The sequence below is a fragment of the Callithrix jacchus genome, chromosome 19, assembly GCF_049354715.1.
Source record: "Callithrix jacchus isolate 240 chromosome 19, calJac240_pri, whole genome shotgun sequence".
Taxonomy (NCBI): Eukaryota; Metazoa; Chordata; class Mammalia; order Primates; family Cebidae; genus Callithrix; species Callithrix jacchus.
Genome location: NC_133520.1, coordinates 28,470,377 through 28,490,384, shown reverse-complemented (window position 1 = coordinate 28,490,384; position 20,008 = coordinate 28,470,377). Strand labels below are relative to the sequence as shown.

Sequence of the window (20,008 nt, the reverse complement as noted above, 5' to 3'; positions counted from 1 at the left end):
ACCTAGGAGGTGGAAGTTGCAGTGACCCGAGATTACGCATTGCACTCTAGCCTAGGGAACAAAAGCAAAACTCATCTCAAAAAAAAAAAAAAAAAGATTAAGTAAATATAGAAAACAAAACAAAAGCAAGGTTACTTTTTGCATCTCTCTGGGTCTCATTCTTGCCTTTGTCCTACTTTATTCTCATCTTTCTTTCACCTTGTCCTGGGGAGCTACCCAGAGGGAGCCCTTCTCTCTACTTGGACTTCCTCCTTCTCACACAGGTGTGGAGGTGGGGTGGCTCAGCCCTAGCTAGAACCATTTCCAGCATATTCTTCCCTGGGCCTTTTTGTAGTCTAGCCTGTTCCAGCTGGACTTAGATTTATTGACAGTGCAGATCAGCTGTCCCTTTGGGGTGAGCAGAGGGAGGAGCCAGCTCTGGGCTGCTATCAGGGGACATTCTGTCCATCAGCCCCATGTGGAGTTAACAAGTCAATAAGAATTGAGTAAGTATCTCTAGGGCCCAGCACTGCTCCAGCCCAGTGCCTCAGGAAGGTTAAGTTAGAGCTCCTATTCCATGGGGAGGGGAGGGATACCCTAGCAGGGAGGGAGCAGCAGCACCAGCCCTCTCTGCTCCCTGCTCCCTGGCTTTTGAGTGCTTCTTGATCCTTCCTATGGCCCAAATAATCCAGCCTGGGCCTGAGCCTCTCCCAGATGTGGCTATCAGGCAAGATGCCAGCTCTGGGGAAAGATTCAGAATGAGTCATTTCCCCTAGTCCCAGAGGTCATGAGGCTGGAGGACAGGACTCCAGGTTCCAAGGACCAATTCAGGCCTCCAGAAAGACATGGTGCTGTTGGGAACCAGATGTTTAGTTGATGAAGACCCTTCCAGCAGTAGAGTATGTCTTGCTAACTTTCCTCCAATGGCCCCCTCTTTATCTGCTCACTCTTGCTATCCAATATTCCCTTCTCCTATGTCCAAAAGCCTGGCCCCTCTCCACTCAGTAAGCTCAAGAGAAAAGTATGGGTGGCTGGGTCATTTCTAAAGGAACTGTGTGGACTCAGATGTTCATGTATGGGCAGTGTGGGTATGTATCATCAAATGATCCTGGGCCCTGTTAGCCAGTATGCATTCTCATCCAGGTTTTGCCATTTACAAAGCCACGTAACCCCGTTTACATTACCTGACCTCTCTGGGTCTCAGTTTTCTCAACAGTACAATGCACACAATGACAATAACACCTGTCTATCATGAGCATCTAAAACACATGAGAGGGCTCTGTAAACTTTCAAAGCCCATACAACAGTGAATCGACCTGGAGCTGGAAAGAGCATGAATCCCAGGGCCAGTTTGGGGAGAAGAGAAACTGGTAGAGAGAAAACAGAGTTAGGGGCCAGGCATGGTGGCTCTCGCCTATAATCCCAGCACTTTGGGAGGCTGAGGGGGGCAGATCACCTGAGGTCAGTTCAAGACTAGCCTGGCCAACAGGGTGAACCCCCATTACTAAAAACAAAATGAAACAAAAAAATTCACAGGGACAGAGCCTGGTCTAGGGCCCTGTTTCCTCAGGGAGAGAACTTTGGATCATGGCAGGACTGTGCAAGGTTGGTGCACCCAGGAGACCCCTGTGGGTGGCAGGGAGGAGTCATGGGAGGGCATGGCTGGCAGGCAGGCTGAGACCCTGGGGGAGGTGCTCACTCCCTGTTCCAGGGGACAGGTAGGGATAGGTCTGGCTGTACTGCCCAGGCTGGAGTGCAATGGCATGCCCAGGCAAGGCCATGGCCACCTTAAGCTCCCTCCCCTGCTGCCCTGTGGGCCTCAGGAGACATCTATCTTTGTCTCTTCTTTTATGCCACTATCTACTCCCCCTCCTGGAAGGGCATTCTGGGAGTTAGGAGTTAGTTGTCACATGTGAGTGTGTGTGTATGTAAAGAGCTGTGGATGAGACACTGACAGTTCCCTTCTCTCATCCCCTAACTTTGGGGCTGCAGAGGAGGGCACTCCTACCCCCACAACAGGACCCTCCCTGCATCCGTTAGGCTCTGCTCTTTGGGTAGGAGGATGGCAATACAGGGTGTAAGTACAAAGAGGTCTTATTCCTGTCATTATTCCATATCATTAGCCCCTAAGAATCTATTGTTAACATGTTGGTGAATAACTTAAGAAACTGTGGGCCTGGAGGAGCTGACCAAGAGGGGGGCAGAATAAGGACCTAGGAGAGCCCTCTTCCCCGTGCCTGGCATCTCAGGGTCCCCTCATTCTCTACAGGGAAGAAAAGTAGGGAGAGGGAAGGAAGAATATTTATTGAGACTCAGAGTTGCCAGACCCTGTCTTTGGTCTTTCACAAATGTTATCTAACTTATTCATTAGGACAACCCCATGAGATGAGAATAATTAATAATTTGATGGATGAGGAAATTCAGGGAGGTCAGTAAAGTTGCCCCAAGTGGGTAGGACACAGCAATCAAGGGAGAAGAGGTTTGAACTTAACTCTGCAAAGCTCTGTCTTTACGCAATATTCTAGACAGAACAGAAAGAGACCTCTCCTTCCGGGTTCCCCTCCAGCTCTGCATCTGGGAGAAGTCCATTCTAGGAGGAGGCTGAGGGAGGAGGACAGAATCTTCGGAGCAGGGTCAGGTGCGGTGGCTCAGGCCTATAAATCCAGCACTTTGTGAGGTCGAGGTGGGCAGATCACGATATCAAGAGATCGAGACCATCCTGGCTAATATGGTGAAACCCGGTTGCTACTAAAAACACAAAAATTAACTGAGCCGAGATTGCGCCATTGCACTCCAGCCTGGGTAACAAGAGCGAAACTCTGTCTCAAAAAAAAAAAAAAAAAAAAAAATTAGCTGGGCGTGGTGGCACACACCTGTAGTCCCAGCTACTGGGGAGGCTGAGGCAGGAGAATCGCTTGAACCCGGGAGGCGGAGGTTGCAGTGAGCCGAGATCGCTCTACTGCACTCCAGCCTGGAGACAGAGCGAGACGCCATCCCAGCCTATATATATATATATTTGCGGAGTGGAAGCAAGGTTGGAGCTTTGCTCACACCTGGAACTACTGTGCCATCGGTCCAGCGTCTGCCTCTGCAAGTGTGTGCGGTGGAGAGGACCGCAGACAGTGGCACCCCCAGGTCACGGCGGGGGTCCCTCCTCCCCCACTACGAGGAGTTCATGAATGACCTCAAGGCTCAGCTCTCCTTTGTTGGCACTGGCTACTCTCTACAGGCCTCCCTGCGCAGCGCATGAAGGTAGGAATAGGAGCTGGTGAACCGTGTGGACAGCCTCTCTTGGGTCCTGCACAGAGAAATCGGCCGATGGAGGAGGAACCCAACATAGGCTAGATGCAGAGGCTGAGGGCCCCACGGCCTGCCAAGTAGCCAGCAGCTGTCTGACGCCTAACGTGCAACTGGTGCCATAGCGCGATCGCCAAGCCAGCCACCCACTGTCTAGCAGTACCCTCTCCAATCTAGGAGATGCGCCTTCCCCCTTCCTTCCCCGCCACCTCCCGCTTCATTCAGGGCTTGGGGGAGCCGCGGTTCCGAGAAGTAGCAGACCCGCAGCCAGAAGGCTTGGGCTGTTGAGTAAGCAGCCCCTTCTTGGTCCCAGCCTTCCCCGCCCCTCGCGCTGCGCCTCCAGTGAGTGACAGAGCCCCCGCGGCGGCCCCGCCCCCGGTGCCCGGCTGGAGCTGTGCGCGGAGCGGAGGGGAGGGCCGGCCGGGGCGGGGAGGGCCGGCAGGGGCAGGAATGCGCGGAGGGCGGGCGGCGCAGGAGGCGAGCGGCGGAACATGTAAGGGCACATCCAGCGAGCTGCCGCTCTGCTCTCAGACAGAGCCCAGGGGAGCAAGAGAACGGGCGCACTGCGGGGCTCACGGGCTAGGGAGAGGCGGAGGCACCCGGCAGAGGCGGGTCGGGCTGGGCCAGCTCCGGTCGGGCGGAGGAGCCGGTGCCAGCTGAAGCTGGGCTGTAGGCGCGGCGTGCGCGGGGGGCACGGACATCACCTCCCCGGCAGCGGGGTGCTGAGGGCCGCGGTGCGGGCGCGCGGGGCAGTCAGGGCGCAGGTGAGCACGGCTCACGGCCAGCTGGCCCTGGGCGCCAGAATCCGACGCTGCGGGGCCAAGAAGGGCCCCGCGACCGCCGCAGCCTGCAGCTCTCCGCGAACCTCGAGGCGCCCATGACGGCGGCGGCGACGGCCACCGTGCTCAAGGAGGGCGTGCTGGAGAAGCGCAGCGGCGGGCTGCTGCAGCTGTGGAAGCGGAAGCGCTGCGTACTCACCGAGCGTGGGCTGCAGCTCTTCGAGGCCAAGGGCACGGGCGGCCGGCCCAAGGAGCTCAGCTTCGCCCGCATCAAGGCGGTGGAGTGCGTGGAGAGCACCGGGCGCCACATCTACTTCACGCTGGTGACCGAAGGCGGCGGCGAGATCGACTTCCGCTGCCCCCTGGAAGACCCCGGCTGGAACGCCCAGATCACCCTAGGCCTGGTCAAGTTCAAGAACCAACAGGCCATCCAGACAGTGCGGGCCCGGCAGAGTCTCGGGACTGGGACCCTTGTGTCCTAAACCACCGGGCGCACCATCTTACCTTCATGCTACTCACCACCTCGGTGCTGAGGTCATGGCAGGTAAGCCCCCGGGAGACTGGGCCCTCTCATCTCCTTCTCTCCATTCTCCTCTTTCCCCTACAGAGCGAACGAGAACGAGCATTCTACTTCACAGTTGGACAGTCTTAGGGGAGGTTACTGGGGCCAACAGAGGGCATGGGAGACCTGGGCCAGCGGCCAACCCAGCAGATCCGGACTTTCCCCGGGGCGCCAGGCCGGCGGGTGCTGAATGTGACCCTGGTGCCTCAGAGGAAGATGGAAGCCCTGGGAGGGGGACTCCTGGGTGAGATGAGCCTTCCCACAGGTTGGTTCAGCCCTGACTCAGGTGGAAGGAAGTAGAGAGAGGCTGGCCTGCAGGTTACGCCAGGCTGTGGGCCTCTGCTTTCCACACAGAGCAGGGCTTCTGGACTTCAGCTTTCTGGCAGCTGGGGACAAGCGAGGTTGGGAACGTGGAAGTGGAGACAGACCCTCTTTCCTCTAGGTTGAATGCTTGAATGCTTGTTATAAAGTTTGAGCACTGAATTGATGCAGAAAGACTGTATTCCCCAGTTAGTGAAGGCACCATCAAGGGTTTCAAATAGAGCCAAGGGGTCCAGCTCCCAAGATGGGGCCTCAGTGGGCTGGCTTGGCTGGACTGGGCCTGAGGGATCCAGCTCCTCCTACACACACATACATATATGTATGTGTGTGTGTTTTGTTTGGTTGGGTTTTTTTGGTTCTGAGACAGAGTCTCACTCTGTCACCCAGGCTGGAGTGCAGTGGCACAATCTTGCCTCACTGCAACCTCCACCTTTCAGGCTCAAGTGAATCTCCTGCTTCGGCCTCCCCAGTAGCTGGGATTACAGGTGCCCACCACCACACCCTGCTAATTTTTGTATTTGTAGTAGAGATGGAGTTTTTGCCACGTTGACCAGGCTGGTCTTGAACTCCCGACCTCAGGTGATCTGCCTGCCTTAGCCTCCCAAAGTGCTGGGATTACAGGCATGAGCCACTGTGCCTGGCGTGCGTGTGTGTGTGTGTGTGTGTGTGTGTGTATTCTCTACCTGTTGCCCAGGCTGTTTCAGTGGTACAGTCATGGCTCACTGCAGCCTCAAAAGCTTCAACCTCATGGGCTCAAGCAATCCTTCCACCTCAGCCTCTAGGTAGCTGGGACTACAGGCACATGCCCCCAAGCCTGGCTAATTTTTTTTTTTTTTTTTTTTGTAGATTTGAGGTTTCCCCATGTTGCCCAGGCTGGTTTCAAACTCCTGAGCTCAAGCAATCTGCCCTTGGCTTCCCAAAGTGCTAGGATTACAGGTGTGAGCCACTGCACCTGGTCCCCATTCTTGCCAGTGGGTTTTGGGCCCTAGGGCTCACTGTTGGGAGAGCGAGGGAGCTGGAGGATGGCAACTGCATCAGAGGCTAGGCCACTGATGCCAAGGACCAGGGGTGGTGGGGTGGCATGGGCCTGTCTACCTGCTCCTGACTGCCAGTCAGGAGTGGCTGGGCCAGAGGAGGAGAAGCTGGAGGAGGGCACAGGGCACTGGGGCAGGGTGGGTGGGTACAGGATGGGGTCATGAGTTGTTATTTGTGCTGTCTTAATCCTCCATGAACAGCAGGGCAGGGAGTGGGGGGCAGATTTGTGGTCAGGAAGGCCCAGGAGAGGGGCCAGGAATAGAACCTGGAAGCCCTGGCTGTCAGCCCTGTGCCCTCTTCCCCAGATGCCACTCCTTTCTTGTGAGAACTAGGAGCAGGGCGAGGAAGGATTTAGCCTGCCTTCTAGCCTTAATTTTTCCAGTGGAAACCTAGATCTCCCTCTCCCCACTACCACCTTCCAGGTGGCATCACCCGCCTGCAGGCATCTTAAGAGTCCTAGTGAGCCTGGGACCCCCTTTAGTGCCATAACCCGCTTAGATGGTCCTGTTAACACCCTCCCACATTGTAGTGAGGGTTAGCTGAGAAGTGGGGTGTAAGGCAGATCCCCTGTGCTGAGGATTGATCCACATTGGTCCCTCAGGCCTCAGGGGCCTGGGAGGAAGCAGATTCCCCTGGCCGCAGTACATGTGCAAAAAGTGTTTTCCATGTTTACAGAAAAAGCTGGGAAGCACGGGTGTAAAATGCCCAGCTCATAATAGATATTCCTTTCCCCAGTGTTGCCCTGCTCTGACTGCTGTTCTTTCTTGCCAGCTTCGTTGTTTCCTCTGGCTTGTGGGGGCACGACTCTGCTCCATGCAGCGAGGTGGAAGGCATGGATGTGTGGAGGAGGCACTGGAACTGAAGGAATGGACAGGCCCTGGGAGGAGGGCAGAATGCTACGCAGGGCTGAGGATGAAGAGTCAGCCCCTGGATGCTCCCAGACTCTCAGGACGTGCCTAGCTCAGGGGCTTTGAGCCACAGACCTGGCCTCATATGGCAAGAGAGGGAGCTGGCATCTGAGCCCCCTCCCTGCTGTGGTCCTGCCCTCTGTCCTGCAGACTGCTCTTAGCCCCCTGGCTTTGTGCCAGGCCTGGAGAAGGGCAGTCCCCCATGGGGTGCCGAGCCAACGCCTCAGGAATCAGGAGGACAGGCTGGTACCCATGCCCTCGTAGACAGGCTCACTTTAGAATGGCCTCTGGACTCATCTTGAGAAGGGGGAGCTGCTGGGCCTAAAGCCCACTTCTGGGGGTCTCCTGCTGCTTAGGTCCTTTTGGGACCCCCACCCATCCAGGCCCTCTCTTTGCACACTTCTTCCCGCACCTCTACCCATCTTCCTCCCACTGCGATGTTAGGCCTGGAGGTGGTGGGGGTGAGGTGGGGGTTTGGCCACTACCATTTCATGCCTTTCCCTAAATGAAGATGCCCTGCAAAGGGCAGTAACCACAAAGTTTGCTGAGTGAAATTATTTGCCCACAAAGACCCATGGCTTGGAGCATCTCTCTCTTTACCCCTATTCTCCCAGTTCACAACCCATTCTGGAATCTCTAGCCTAGATGGGCAGAGATGCTACAACCCCAGTAGACAGGGCCTCAGTGGTCTTAGGAAGGAGGGCACATGAATTCTGGACCAAGGGATGTCAAGCTGGTCAGTGCAGTCCCTATAGGGACTCTTCTACAGGAGGCTACCCTGCCCTGGCTACCCTGGGAGAAGCCTCAGCTGCCTGGGCAGAGCTTGTCACCTGTCATTTATACTCAGGCTTTATACATTTACATGGTAAGTTTGCTCTCCTGGAAAGTTAAAAGGAATAATTTCAACAGGGTGAAGGCCTGAGGCAGTGGTTTATGCCTGGAATCCCAGCACTTTGGGAGGCCGAGGTGGGCAGATCACCTGAGGTCAGGAATTTGAGACCAGCCTGGCCAACTTGGTGAAACCCCATCTCTACTAAAAATGCAAAAATTAGCTGGGCATGGTGGTGCACACCTGTAGTCCCAGCCACTAGTGAGGCTGTAGCGGGAGAATCGCTTGAACCTGGGAGGCAGAGTTAGCAGTAAGCCGAGATCGCATCACTGCTCTCCAGCCTAGGTGACAAAGCATTGAGATTCAGTCTCAAAACAAAACAAAAAGCTGGGGAAAACTGAGGAACAGACAATAGCTGCCCAGGGTTATATGGAAACTATTGATCGGGTGACCCTGGACCTTTCCAGGCTGTGGCCAGCAGTTGCCTCTGCCTTCCTTTCCTCCATTACTCCCCACATCTGACCTTCCCTATTGCAAAGCAGTGGCCTACTTCAGAGTCTCTGGAAGGAGCAAGGAGGCTGAGTGGCCCCCTTCAGCAATCAAAGTCTTAAATTGTTTTTTGCTCCAACCTGTTTTGTTCCCCTTCGGATTCCTCCTGCCTTCCAATCAAAACTTCCCTGTCCTGTGTCCCAGTCAGTCCCTCAGAGTCCACAAGAGAGGCATCCTGCTCATCTAATGTGTCATCTGCATTGCACAGTTGAATAGGAATTTGTAAATTACAACAGAACTTTTATAAATATATCATTTATTATTGTATCTAATGGTACAATTGTCCATGAGTGGCTTAATCCCACCATGGCAAATAAGCATCTTTTCATGCAACCCTGATCAGTGCTGAGAAAGATCAGGGCTCAACTAGAATGCTGTGATCAATTGGTGGTGCCTGCCATGGGCTTGGGGAGAAAGGTGGGGAGAACGGCGGTATTATCTGGGAGGTGGGCATGGTTGGAAAGAATAGAGTTGCCACTCCTCCCTTGACTGAGCTTTATTAATGGAAGAGATTAGTTTCTTCATCCTATAAAACAGAAGCCTCTAAAATATAATCTTTTTGCTTTTCAATAAAACCCAAGGGTACCTGATGGTGGGGGGTTCAGGTACTCAGAAATAGGGGAGTGGGCTGGGTGCAGTGGTTGATCCCTGTATTGTAATCCTAGCACTTTGGGAAGCTGAGGCGGGTGGATCACCTGAGATCAGGAGTTTGAGACCAGCCTGGTCAATATGTCAAGACCCTATCTCTACTAAAAATACAAAAATTAATGGGTTGTAGTGGTGCACCCCTGTAATCCCAGCTACTTGGGAGGCTGAGGAAGGAGAATCACTTGAGTCCAGGATGTGGAGGTTGCAGTGAGCCGAGGTCACCCCATTGCACTCCAGCGAAGGGAGCAAGACTCCATGTCAATAAATAAATAAATAAATAAATAAATAAATAAATAAATAGGGAAATGTTAGTGAGCAGACGAGGTTGAGAGACAAGACATCCGGCAAACTAAATGCCTTTGCTGGGGATGCAGAGGAGAAAGACAAGATCCAGTCCTTGCCTCAAGGAGCCCAGGTTCTGGTGAGGAAATCGGTCATTGCTAACTGGTGCCAATAGAACTGGCCACGGGGTCCAGGGGAGCACTGGGCAACACTTCCTCTGTCCAGCACTAGGGGTCGTTCTGGGAGCTTGGCTGCAAAGGGCAGTGGAGTGCATAGCTAGTATGGGACATCAAGGGCAGAGGGCGGGTAGAGGGTGAAGGGGAAAGCAGGCTGTTTTGGAACACCCAGCCCTGTCAGTTTAAAGTATGCTTTGGTTCTTGACCAAACCCAGCTTCAGTTTCTCTTGCTAGGAGAGTCCTTGGAGTATGCTGCTGTTTAGAGACCCTGACACAGACCCTAGAACGCAGTAGGCTCTTAGTAGGCAGCAGGGTAGGTGCTGGTGGTTTCAATGGGATGATCATTTACTATCATTTGTAAGAGCCCTCACAGCACAGAGGTCTGGGGTTCAAGACCAGCTTTTTAAGAAAGATCCATGACCTCTCTGGGGAGTCTTTGCCTCTCTGATGGAGGAGAAACCACCCTGCTTCTGGGGTTCATGGGTGTTCTCAATGCTCTGGTTTTCATGACTTTGAATTTCCAAGAAGGAGCAAAGGCCTCACCCTGGGAAGGCTTGGCTAGACCTCAGCATAGGGTCAGGACCTCTTTGGGGGCACAAACAGGCTCTGACAGTGCCAGCAGACATGCATGAGATGGAAAACCTTTGCTCAATTGGGCCTGTGAGGCCAGGGAGGGGCTGTTGCCACCAACTCTCCCCCTGCTTCAGCAGCCTCAGCCTGGCCTCACCCCCGCCTGATACATGAGTCATCCATGGGAACATGAGACAGGGCAAGTCTCAGCCAGGCAGCTGGGAGTCTGATGAGGTGGGGTGGGGAGGCTGAGGGAGAAGGGATGGGCTTGCTCTGGTTAGGGTGAGCAGGGGTTGGGAGCTAAGGCTTTAGAAAGGGTGAGAATGGAGACCAGTGGGAAGAGCCAGAATGAGAGTCCATGAGCTGGAATTGCAGCAGGAAGGAGTGGGGGCAGATGGACAGGGCACTTCGGTGTGCAATCTTGAAGTCTGTTGGGGATGTATAGGCACTGTCAGCAGCTGTCCCACCAGAGCCAGGACCTGAGGACCTTGGCAAGACTGGCTGTGCAGGAACATACTGTGAGGCTGCGCAGAGAGCCCCAGTTTTACTTCCCTCAGTCTCCTGCCTCAGTGGGTTCACTGTGGTCCACTGAAGTTCTGCTAAAGCTGCCAGCGCTTTCCCCACTGCAGTGGGAGGAGGCCAACTCCTTGCAAGGGTCTGCTGTCCACCATCAGGGCTATCTCTCTAGTGTCTGTTTCCACATGCTCCACACACCCGGCCTTAGCATGCAATTCACCCCCATTCCAGGAGCAGGGAACGCTGCCTCACACTGCTAGGCCAATGTACCGCCACTCTTGCTACACAATTCTGTATCACTGGCTCAGCTCTCTCTCGTGTCACCACCTCAGAGAAGCCTCCCTGACTGCCTTGCCTACAGGGCAGACTGAGTAACTGCTCGCTTCTCTCCGTGCTGCCATACCTCCTCCATTAGTCACACTGCCTTCTGACTGCTGGTTTATGCATCTGCCTGTCCAACTAGACTGGTCAGTTTCTGGACTTGTTATTTGTATATTTCTGGTGCCTCAGAGTATCTGGCACATAGTAGATTCTAATAATAATAATGGGAAGTGGTATATAGTGTTTACTCTGTGCCAGGTATTGATCCAGGAACTGTACAATTCTGGGTTTTTTTGGAGATAGGGTCTCATTTTGTTACCCAGGCTGGACTGCAGTGGCACGATCTTGGCTCACTGCAGCTTCGACCTCCTGCTGGGCTCCAGTGATCCTCCCACCTCAGCCTCCTGAATAGCTGAGACTACAGGCATGTACCACCATGCTCGGCTAGTTTTGTTACGTTTTGTTTTGTTTTGAGATAGGATCTTGTTCTGTTGCCCAGGCTGGAGTGCAGTGGTGCGATATCGACTGACTACAACCTCTACCTCCCAGGTCCTGATTCAGGCAATTCTCCTGCTTCAGCCTCCCAACTAGCTGGGATTACAGGAGCGTGCCACCATGCCCAGCTAATTTTTGTATTTTTAATAGAGATGGGGTTTCACCATGTTGGCCAGGCTGGTCTTGAACTCCTGACCTTGTGATCAGCCTACCTCGGCCTCCCAGAGTGCTGGGATTACAGGCGTGATCCACCACTCCTGGCCTGTATTTTTTGTAGAGATGGAGTTTTACCATGTTGAACTCCTAGGCTCAAGTGATTCACCTGCCTTAGGTTTCCAAAGTGTTGGGATTATAGGCGTGAGCTACCATGCCCAGCCTGTACAATTCTTAAATCATGTAACATTTCAACAACCCTGTGAGGTTCGTGCGATTATCATGACTCCTATATTTTACATTAAGAAACTGAGGCCCAGAGAAGTTAAGTGACTGGTTCAGAGTCATACAGCAGCTAAGTGGTGGAGCCAGGAGGCAATGTGGTCACAGTGGGACTCTATGTAAAAGTGCTCTTAACCCAACACCAAATAGATTCTTAGAGTTTGTGAGTGAATGAGTAAGTGAACGAACCCACCATTTTGCTGGAAGAAAGGAGGTCAGAAGAGAGAGAGTTGGTGAGGATTAAGCCTCGAGGAGTGGGGAGCACGAGAGGGCAGAGAAGGGCATGGGCTGTGGGCTGGGGGTAGGGGAGGCTTCATGGAGAGGATGACTGGAGCCAGGCCTTGAAACAGGGGTGGAGACTAACTACAGGGAAGGACCCAGGGAGATGTCTCATGGGCTCTGGGCCTGCTCACGGGAGCTATGCCTGGGGTGGAAATAGCCTAGAAGAGCAGATGGACTCCTGGTTAGGAAGGAGCAGTGACAACTCTGAACTCAGGTTCAGAACCTTGTTGCTGTATTGGCCTGAGATGTTCTTTGTCTAAGGACCTGGGCACAGGGTCTGTAGGGATAAGTGCTCAAGGGATCAGCAGCTGTGACCTTGTGTGGTGGCAATCCTGGTCCCAGAGGCTTAGAGGCAGCATTCATGCCCTGCTTGCTGGCTGACCAACCATCCTGGTTGGCCTGGAATTCTCCGGTTTTAACATAGAATGTTCTGCACCCTGAGAAGCCTCTCAGTCCTAGGCAAACTGTGATAGATGGCCACCCTACCCACTGCCCCAGGGACAAGGCCTTGCACAACCCATCCTCATGATCTCACCAGTCAGCTCTGCCCACAGCACTCAGTCCCATTGAAGGGACCATGCAGAGTCCAAGCCTGTGGGCAACAGCCCCAAGGAAGGCATCACCCACCGATGATTCAGATATCATCAGCATTTCCTGTCATCTCAGCAGGGAGACCTAGGCCCCCAGCTGCAAAGAAGTAAGATAGCCAGGGGTTTCTCGGGGACTCTCCAATCAGCTCTGGGCTTCCTCCTGGAAGCCAACTGCCACTCACTTTAACTCAACCCAACTTCACTGCTTTGTTAAGCATGAGTGGGTATTTGCTGCAAGGGACATAGGCCTGTCCCACATAAAGCCTGCCCCATACCCTGACTTTAAAGAGCTCCCACGGTAACTGAGACAGAGAGGGCAGCATGCAAAAGGAGCAGGCAGAACTATGGGAGGTGGGGTGGAGGGGCAAGGAACATTTGAGCTGGCTCTTTGAAGGGAGGATACAATTCTGACCATCAGAGAGGAGAGACGGTGTTCCAGGTGGAAGAAATTGCCTATACAAAGGTGCCAGGACCAGCAAAACTGAGGGAGGACAAGAGACACAAAAAGTGTACGTAGAACCTGAGCAGCAATAGCCACGCACAGAGGAAGTGGGCTGGGAGTCTGGGCTTCTTTCTATAGGCAATGGGGAGCCCATCACAGAGCTCTGTTACACACACACACACACACACACACACAAACACAGACACACACACAGTCACAGACACACACACAGACACACAGACGACACACACACAGACACACAACACACACAGACACACACACATGACACACACACAGACATGCATGCACCCCTTATTTTTATTATAAGAAAAATGTGAAAGCACATAAATTTTTAAAGAAGAAAACAAACAATCACCTTTATGCTTCTATCTCTCAGAGATAGTCTTTGTTAGCATTTTGGTATATTTTCTTCTACATCTATTTCTATGCAAACATAACATGTAATTGTTTTTCATACATGGGGTCATACTCTGTATACTCTGTTACATTCTGGTTTTGGTTTTTTTTTTTTTGAGACTGAGTCTCGCTCTGTCTCAGGCTGGAGTGCAATGGTACGATCTCAGCTCACTGGAACCTCCGTCTCCTGGGTTCAAGCGAATTTCCTGCCTCAGCCTCCTGAGTAGCTGGGATTACAGGCATGTGCTGCCACGCCTGGCTAAGTTTTGTATTTTTAGTAGAGACAGGGTTTCACCATGTAGGCCAGGCTGGTCTCGAACCCCTGACCTCATGATCTGCCTGCCTTGGTCTCAGAAAGTGTTGGCATTACAGGAGTGAGCCACCACACCCGGCTCCTATACTCTGGTTTTTAATGTGTCAATATATTGTGGTTATAAAACCATACCATTATATGCCTCTCAATGCCTGTATGTTATGCTGTTCTCTGTACTATTATCTATATAGCGAATTAATCTTTTATTGTTGGACATTCATGTTCATGTTCTTTTTCATTCTTTCTCTCTAACACATGAGGCTTCAATGACCATTTGAACATATTCAAATTTCTGTCTCTGGTTGTTTCTTTAGGGTAATTTTTTTTTTTTTTTTTTGAGACAGAGCCGCACTCTGTCACCCAGGCTGGAATGAGTGAAGTGCAGTGGCGCCATCTTGGCTCACTGCAACCTCTGCATCTCAGGTTCAAGTGATCCTCCTGCTTCAGCCTCCTGAGTAGCGTAGCTGGCACTACAGGTGTCTGCCACCATGCCCGGCTAATATTTTGTAATTTTAGTAGAGATGACGTTTCACCATGTTAGCCAGGATGGTCTCTATCTCCTGACCTCATGATCCGCCTGCCTCGGCTTCCCAAAGTGCTGGGATTACAGGCGTCAGCCACCGCAGCTGGTCCTCTTTAGGATTTAGGTGGAATGGCTGGGTCCCCCTGGAGGGTGGGCAGAAGTGAGAGGTGGTGGCAGTGATGGAGAAGGGAGACCCTGGGAGCCAGGAAGTGAGTTAAGAGTAGAGCTAATGAGAGCCTGATGACCAGAGGCTGGAATGCAAAGAGGAGGTGGAAGGCAGTAATAACAACTAGTTAGGAAATGCCCACTGCGGGCGAGATACTTAAGTACCAGGAGACCTGCCAGTAGCAGTTAACAACTTAAGCTCTAATCACAGCCCTGAGCGTGAAGCCCCGCTGTGTCTCATACTAACCACATGACTTGGGCAAGTGATTTGGCATGCCATTAAAATAGGGGTGATGATAGCCCCACTTCCTAGGATCATTGTGGGACTTAATCGAGAGAATGCCTGTAGAGTGGGTAAAGTACACAGACAGATAGTGCACAATAAATGACTGTTATTACAGTTGCATAATAATCCTCTCAGGAGCCTTGCTTTGCCTAATCCCTATTTAGAAAACTGCACGTAATTAACAATTTAAATTCGTAACACTTCCTGAGTGCTTTTACCTAATCCCAATTCCTAGCCTCCATGCATAAGGGTCTAAATTTTAGACTGTGCTAGATTGATGTTCCTTCCAGACGAGTGTCCTCATTTTACAGATGATGAAGCTGAAACTCAGAGAAGCAAAAGCAGTTGCCTGAGATTCCGCAGCCAGCCGGTGGCTCAGAGTGGATTCCTACCCTCTGACTCTGGATCCTATGCTCTTCTCACCACCTCACGGTACCTCCCTGGCATTTGAACTTCCTGGTTGAAACTGAGGATGGAGAGAGCAGGTGTGGCTCATCACAATCCCCTGGTCATCCGGTTGCGCTGCGCTGTCCTCACCAGCACTGCTAATTGCACTCCATTCCAACAGCTCATGGCCCTTCACACACACAAAGGCCCCGCTCCCCTGCCAGGGAAGAGAAGGTCAGTTGCCCAACCTGTCTGAGTTCACGGAGCATGTCGCCAACTAAGCAAGAAGGAGGACACACAAGTCTGGCCCTGGAAAACCCTTGGCTGACTCTGTCGAGGGCATGGGCCTCCAAGCTCACTGAGTCAGTGCAGATAGAGGAACTGAGTTGTGAAAACAGCTCTAAAAAGCAAACAGCATCTATTAATTAGACTTGACTCGGGTGGTCAGGACTGCGGTTTGGAATTGTCAGCTACTTATGCAAAGGGGACTTTAGGTCACTCTGTGCTTACTCCGTTTCCAAAACACGCAGAACCAGCGGATGCTCCTCACAGTCCGGGTGGCCTCCCACATGGCTCCTGCCCAGTCTGTTTTTCCAGTGGAAAAAAACACAGGCTCCTCCCTGGAAGATTCCTGGAAGACCCTTCCCCCCATCTTCACCTTTCAGTCATGGAAGCTTCGTCATCACTGCTGTGTTTCTTTCCAGGGCTCTTTCAGAGAACGCTCTGGGGTGTTCCTCATCACATGATCGCAACAGCCCTGTGAGGTTGGAAGAGCTGGGACTATTTCCCGATAGATTACAGATGGTCATGCTAAGGCTCTGGGAAGTGAAGTGTCTTCCCCATGGTTAAGCTGGGGTCCTGGATCTGGAATTACACCTAGACTATCTAGTCTGGAATTAGAAAGACAAATGTTTTCAGCCGGGTGTGGTGGCTCACGCCTGTAATCCCAGCACTTTGGGAGGCCAAGGCAGGCAGATCACTTGAGGTCAGGGGTTGGAGACCAGCTGGGCAACATGGCAAAACCCTGTCTCTGTTAAAAATACAAAAATTAGTCCAGTATGGTGGCACGCACTGTAGTCCTAGCTACTTAGGAGGCTGAGGTATGAGAATCGCTTGAACCCTGGAGACGGAGGCTGCAGTGAGCCAAGATCGTGCTACTGCATTTGTGAGACCCTGTCTCAAAAAAAAAAAAAGACAAATATACCCATCCAGGGCCCTCTGCTGAAGGCCGTGGAATTTGGGCATCTTGATTAGTTGAGTTTAACAAGGGGATATCCTCCACGCTCTGTCTCCTGGCCTCTGCTAGGTATCCTGTGGCTCCTCTCAGCTTAGCCTGCAAGTCCTGTTTGTAGTCAGGATCCTCTGCCAGGGCCGACTGCTCACAGAGGTTTCAAAATAAAGGTACTAGTAAATCCAGGGTGCCTGGAGGGCTGTGGGAGGACCTGAGTCCACTTTGTTTTTCCCAGTGCCTCCTGAGCTCCTAGACCCAAAGCTGAGAGGTCTTCTGCCTGCACAGTCTGGTGAGGGGACCACCCTGACCCCAGCAACCGAGCCCTTCCTCTTCTGCTCAGCTGCTCATGGGCCTGGGCAGAACCTGCTGCTAGAACTGACTTGAAGCAGCCCCCTGGTTCCCTGTCCTAGACTGGAGGGTGCAGGAGGGTGGGGTTCGGTAATTTTTTTAAGTTGTGCTCACTGCTGGATTCTCAAGTGAGTGGCTGGCATATGGTGGGTGAGTGTCCAGTAAAGACCTGTGGAAAGTGTGAAATTACGCATGTGTATAGTGTGCACTCATGCACCTGCGTGCATGTGTATGTGTATACTGTCTTGCGGGCTTATTGGCTCCCGGGGTAAGTGTTTTCTGTTTGTAGGTGGATGTGGGCTAGGCTCCTGGGAGCTCCTGGCACACTTCAGATGAGTGAAGCTGGGAAGAAATCAGGCAGGTATGCAGTCGAGGGAAATACAGTGAGAGGACACCTAAGTGGCTCTCAGCAGGAACGCTGGCAGCCTGCACCCTCATTCAAGCTGTCCCTTACCCAGCCCTATGAGGTTGGGCAGTTCCCTCCTTGCTGGGCGTCACCTTCCTCACTTGTAAAGCAAAGAGCCTGAAGTAGGTCAGTAGGTTCCAAATCCTGCAGATGGTCAGACTCTCCCAGGTGCCTATTAAAAGCACAGAACCCTATCACTACTTGCAGCCCACTGAATCCGAACCTCTGGAGCTGGCCTAGGTTTCAGCATTTTTAGTAAGAAGTCCCCACAGTGATTCTGAAGTTGGCAGCCCAAGGGAAGGATGCTTAATGATCTTAGTGACATTCAAGGACTCAGGGCACATAAAAACCGTGGCTGCTGTCCTGGTTCCCGGGGTTTAGGACCCGGGTGATTGGTGGAGAGTCATTGAAAGAAGCCTGCTGAATGGTGTTACACACACACGCCCTGCAATCTTATACACATCCATGTAGCCTCACACGCCAGGGTCCTGGGGAGCACCATTTGCAACAAGGGCAATCTCATTCCTCCCTTTCCCGTGTCTTCCTCAGGCTGTCACTTGTCTTTGGTGATTTTCTTTGTCAGTTCTCATTCATGTCCAAATATTCACTGGAGAAGAGAGCTCCATGGGCAGTTGGCTTCTGGTCACACTCGTACTGGTCTGGGCATCAGTTTTCACAAATATAGAATAGGAACTATTAGCCTCCCTCCCTGCAGGAATACTATATAAATGAACAAGGTCAAAAATACAACACAAATAAGCATATATAAAAAGTAAACCCTGGCTATAGACACACTGTCGCTGATTTGCTTGGGCTGCTCTCTGCAGTGGCAGCCCTCTCTGCACCAGTCTTTCCTATAGAACTCTCTGGTCTCCTTCAGCCTCTGTAGGTCTACCTACCTGGTCCCTTCTGTTCCTTTGAGACTGAGTTCTGGAGCCATGGTGACAGACAGACTGTAAGATGCCCCTGCCCATGAGCTCTGCCTTCCAGAATTCATCCCCTTGTGTAATCATTTCCTTCTGAGAGTGAACGGCCTCATGACTTGCTTCTAACCGACAGAATGGGAATGGGATGGGATGCCACTTCTGTGGTTAGGCTACGTAAGATTGTGATTTCCATCTTGCTCATCCTGACTCTCTCCCTTGCTCATTTTGATGAAGCAAGCTGCCATGTTTTAAAGACCCACTTGGCAAGGAACTGAGGGTAGCCAGGGTGGCTTCTGGTCAAAGCTCACAAGAAACTAAATCTACCAACAACTGTGTGGGCTTGGAAGCAGGTCCTTCCTCAGTCAAGCCTTCAGATGAGACACCATCCTGGCAGATACCTTGACTGCAGTCTTGTGAGGGACCTTGAAGCAGAGGACCTCGTCAAGCCATGCCTGGATTTCTGACCCATAGAAGCTGTGAGACCATACGTGTGTGTTATTTTAAGTCACTAAATTTGTAATAATTTGTTACATAGCAACAGATAACTAATATGGACATCTTCTTCAGGAAGTCTTGCCAGAGTTCTTTTCTTACCCCTAGTCAGAGCCAAGCGCTCCTCCTCTGCATACATCTGTCATTACCCTTTACACAGGCTTACTGGTTCAGCCTTGGTTTACTTGTTCATATCTCTCTCCAGGTAGGGATGACATCTCTTTACTGTTGATCTCTAGTGCTTAGCCCTGTGCCTGGCACATAGTAAGGTTTAGTAAGTGTTTGCTGAGTGATTAAGATTATAGAATCTCTATCCCTCTTTACCTCCCTGCCTTTCCCTAGATTTGGCAGTTTGCCTTCTCAAAAAGTAGGAGTGGATCACCCTGAGATTACTGGCTACTAGAAGGCACCAGAGTGCCCTGGGCTGTGCGAGCAGGCCAGGCTAGCACAGAGAAGGTGCTCAGGATTCAGGCCCATGGTCTTGGAGGCCACATGTATCACCAAGAGGCTGAGAGCGGGCGGAAGAAGAGCTGGGCTCCTCTGCTTTCCACCTGGGCAATTCACCTTCTTTAGCTGGCCTGCTCAGCGTAGACTTCCTACCTTCCTTCTTCAGGTCATCCTGGAATGTTCCGAAGCTGGAATGTCATCGTTTTTTTTTTCCTTTTGAGACCGAGTTTTGTTCTTGTTGCTCAGGCTAGAGTGTAGTGGTGTGATCTCGGCTCAGTGCAACCTCTGCCTCTCAGGTTCAAGCAATTCTCCTGCCTCAGCCTCCCAAGTTGCTGGGATTACAGGCATGTGCCATTATGTCCAGCTAGTTTTTTTTTTTTAATTTTTAGTAGAGACAGGGTTTCATCATGTTGGTCAGGTTGGTCTCGAACTGCTGACCTCAGGTGATCCACCTGCCTCGGCCTCACAAAGTGTTGAGATTGCAGGTAAGAGCCACTGTGCCCAGCCTGAAATGTCATTTTGACCAATTAAAAGTGCTATCCCATAGCAGGGCAGATGAATTCCTTCAAAAGGAAATTCTCCAACACAACATAGAAAAAGAGCCCCTTCCTGAGGGAACCAGGGCTGGGCATATGTTCTTCTCCATTCCATCAGGTGAGGAGAGTATACTGGATTCCTGGGGCTGCTGTAAGAAACTGCCACAAACTTGGCTGCTTAAAACAACAAAAATTCCTTCTCTTGCAGTTCTAAAGGCCAAAGGTCTGGAATCAATGGGCTGAAGTCAAGGTGCTGGCGAGGCCGTGCTCCCTGTAGTGGTTCTAGGTGAGAAACAGTCTTGCCTCTTTGAGCTTCGGGTGGCTCCAGGTGTCCTGTGGTTTATGGGATAGTACTTTCACCTCTGCCTCTGTGGTCACATTGTCTTCTCTTCTGTCTATAACGTCCCTGTGCCTTCCTCTAATAAAGACGTGTGTGACATTTACAGCCCACGCAGCTCATCCAGAATAATCTCAAGTTTCTTCACGTCATCCATTTGCAAAGTCTTTGCCATATG

General features: G+C 51.9%; 2 protein-coding genes across 5 annotated transcripts in view; both read left to right on the top strand.

Annotated features, from left to right (window-relative positions):
• TNNI1 (troponin I1, slow skeletal type) overlaps nt 1–20,008 on the top strand; it is a 78,719-nt gene that overhangs the window by 14,050 nt on the left and 44,661 nt on the right. For all 4 annotated transcript variants that reach the window (XM_078356378.1, XM_078356376.1, XM_078356379.1 and 1 more), the window contains exons 2-3: nt 5,785–5,874; nt 6,745–19,779. The gene's annotated coding sequence lies outside the window, so the exon portion shown is untranslated. The remainder of the gene's footprint in view (nt 1–5,784; nt 5,875–6,744; nt 19,780–20,008) is intronic.
• Nucleotides 3,806–7,420, top strand: PHLDA3 (pleckstrin homology like domain family A member 3). Its single transcript, XM_035280650.3, has 2 exons — nt 3,806–4,599; nt 6,745–7,420. Exon 1 carries the CDS (start codon nt 4,154–4,156, stop codon nt 4,535–4,537), a length of 384 nt encoding a protein of 127 aa, XP_035136541.1. The 5' UTR covers nt 3,806–4,153; the 3' UTR covers nt 4,538–4,599; nt 6,745–7,420.

What these genes read in the sequence shown, in the direction of transcription:
- PHLDA3 (XM_035280650.3), top strand. Translation starts at nt 4,154, where the DNA reads ATGACGGCGGCGGCGACGGCCACCGTGCTCAAGGAGGGCGTGCTGGAG.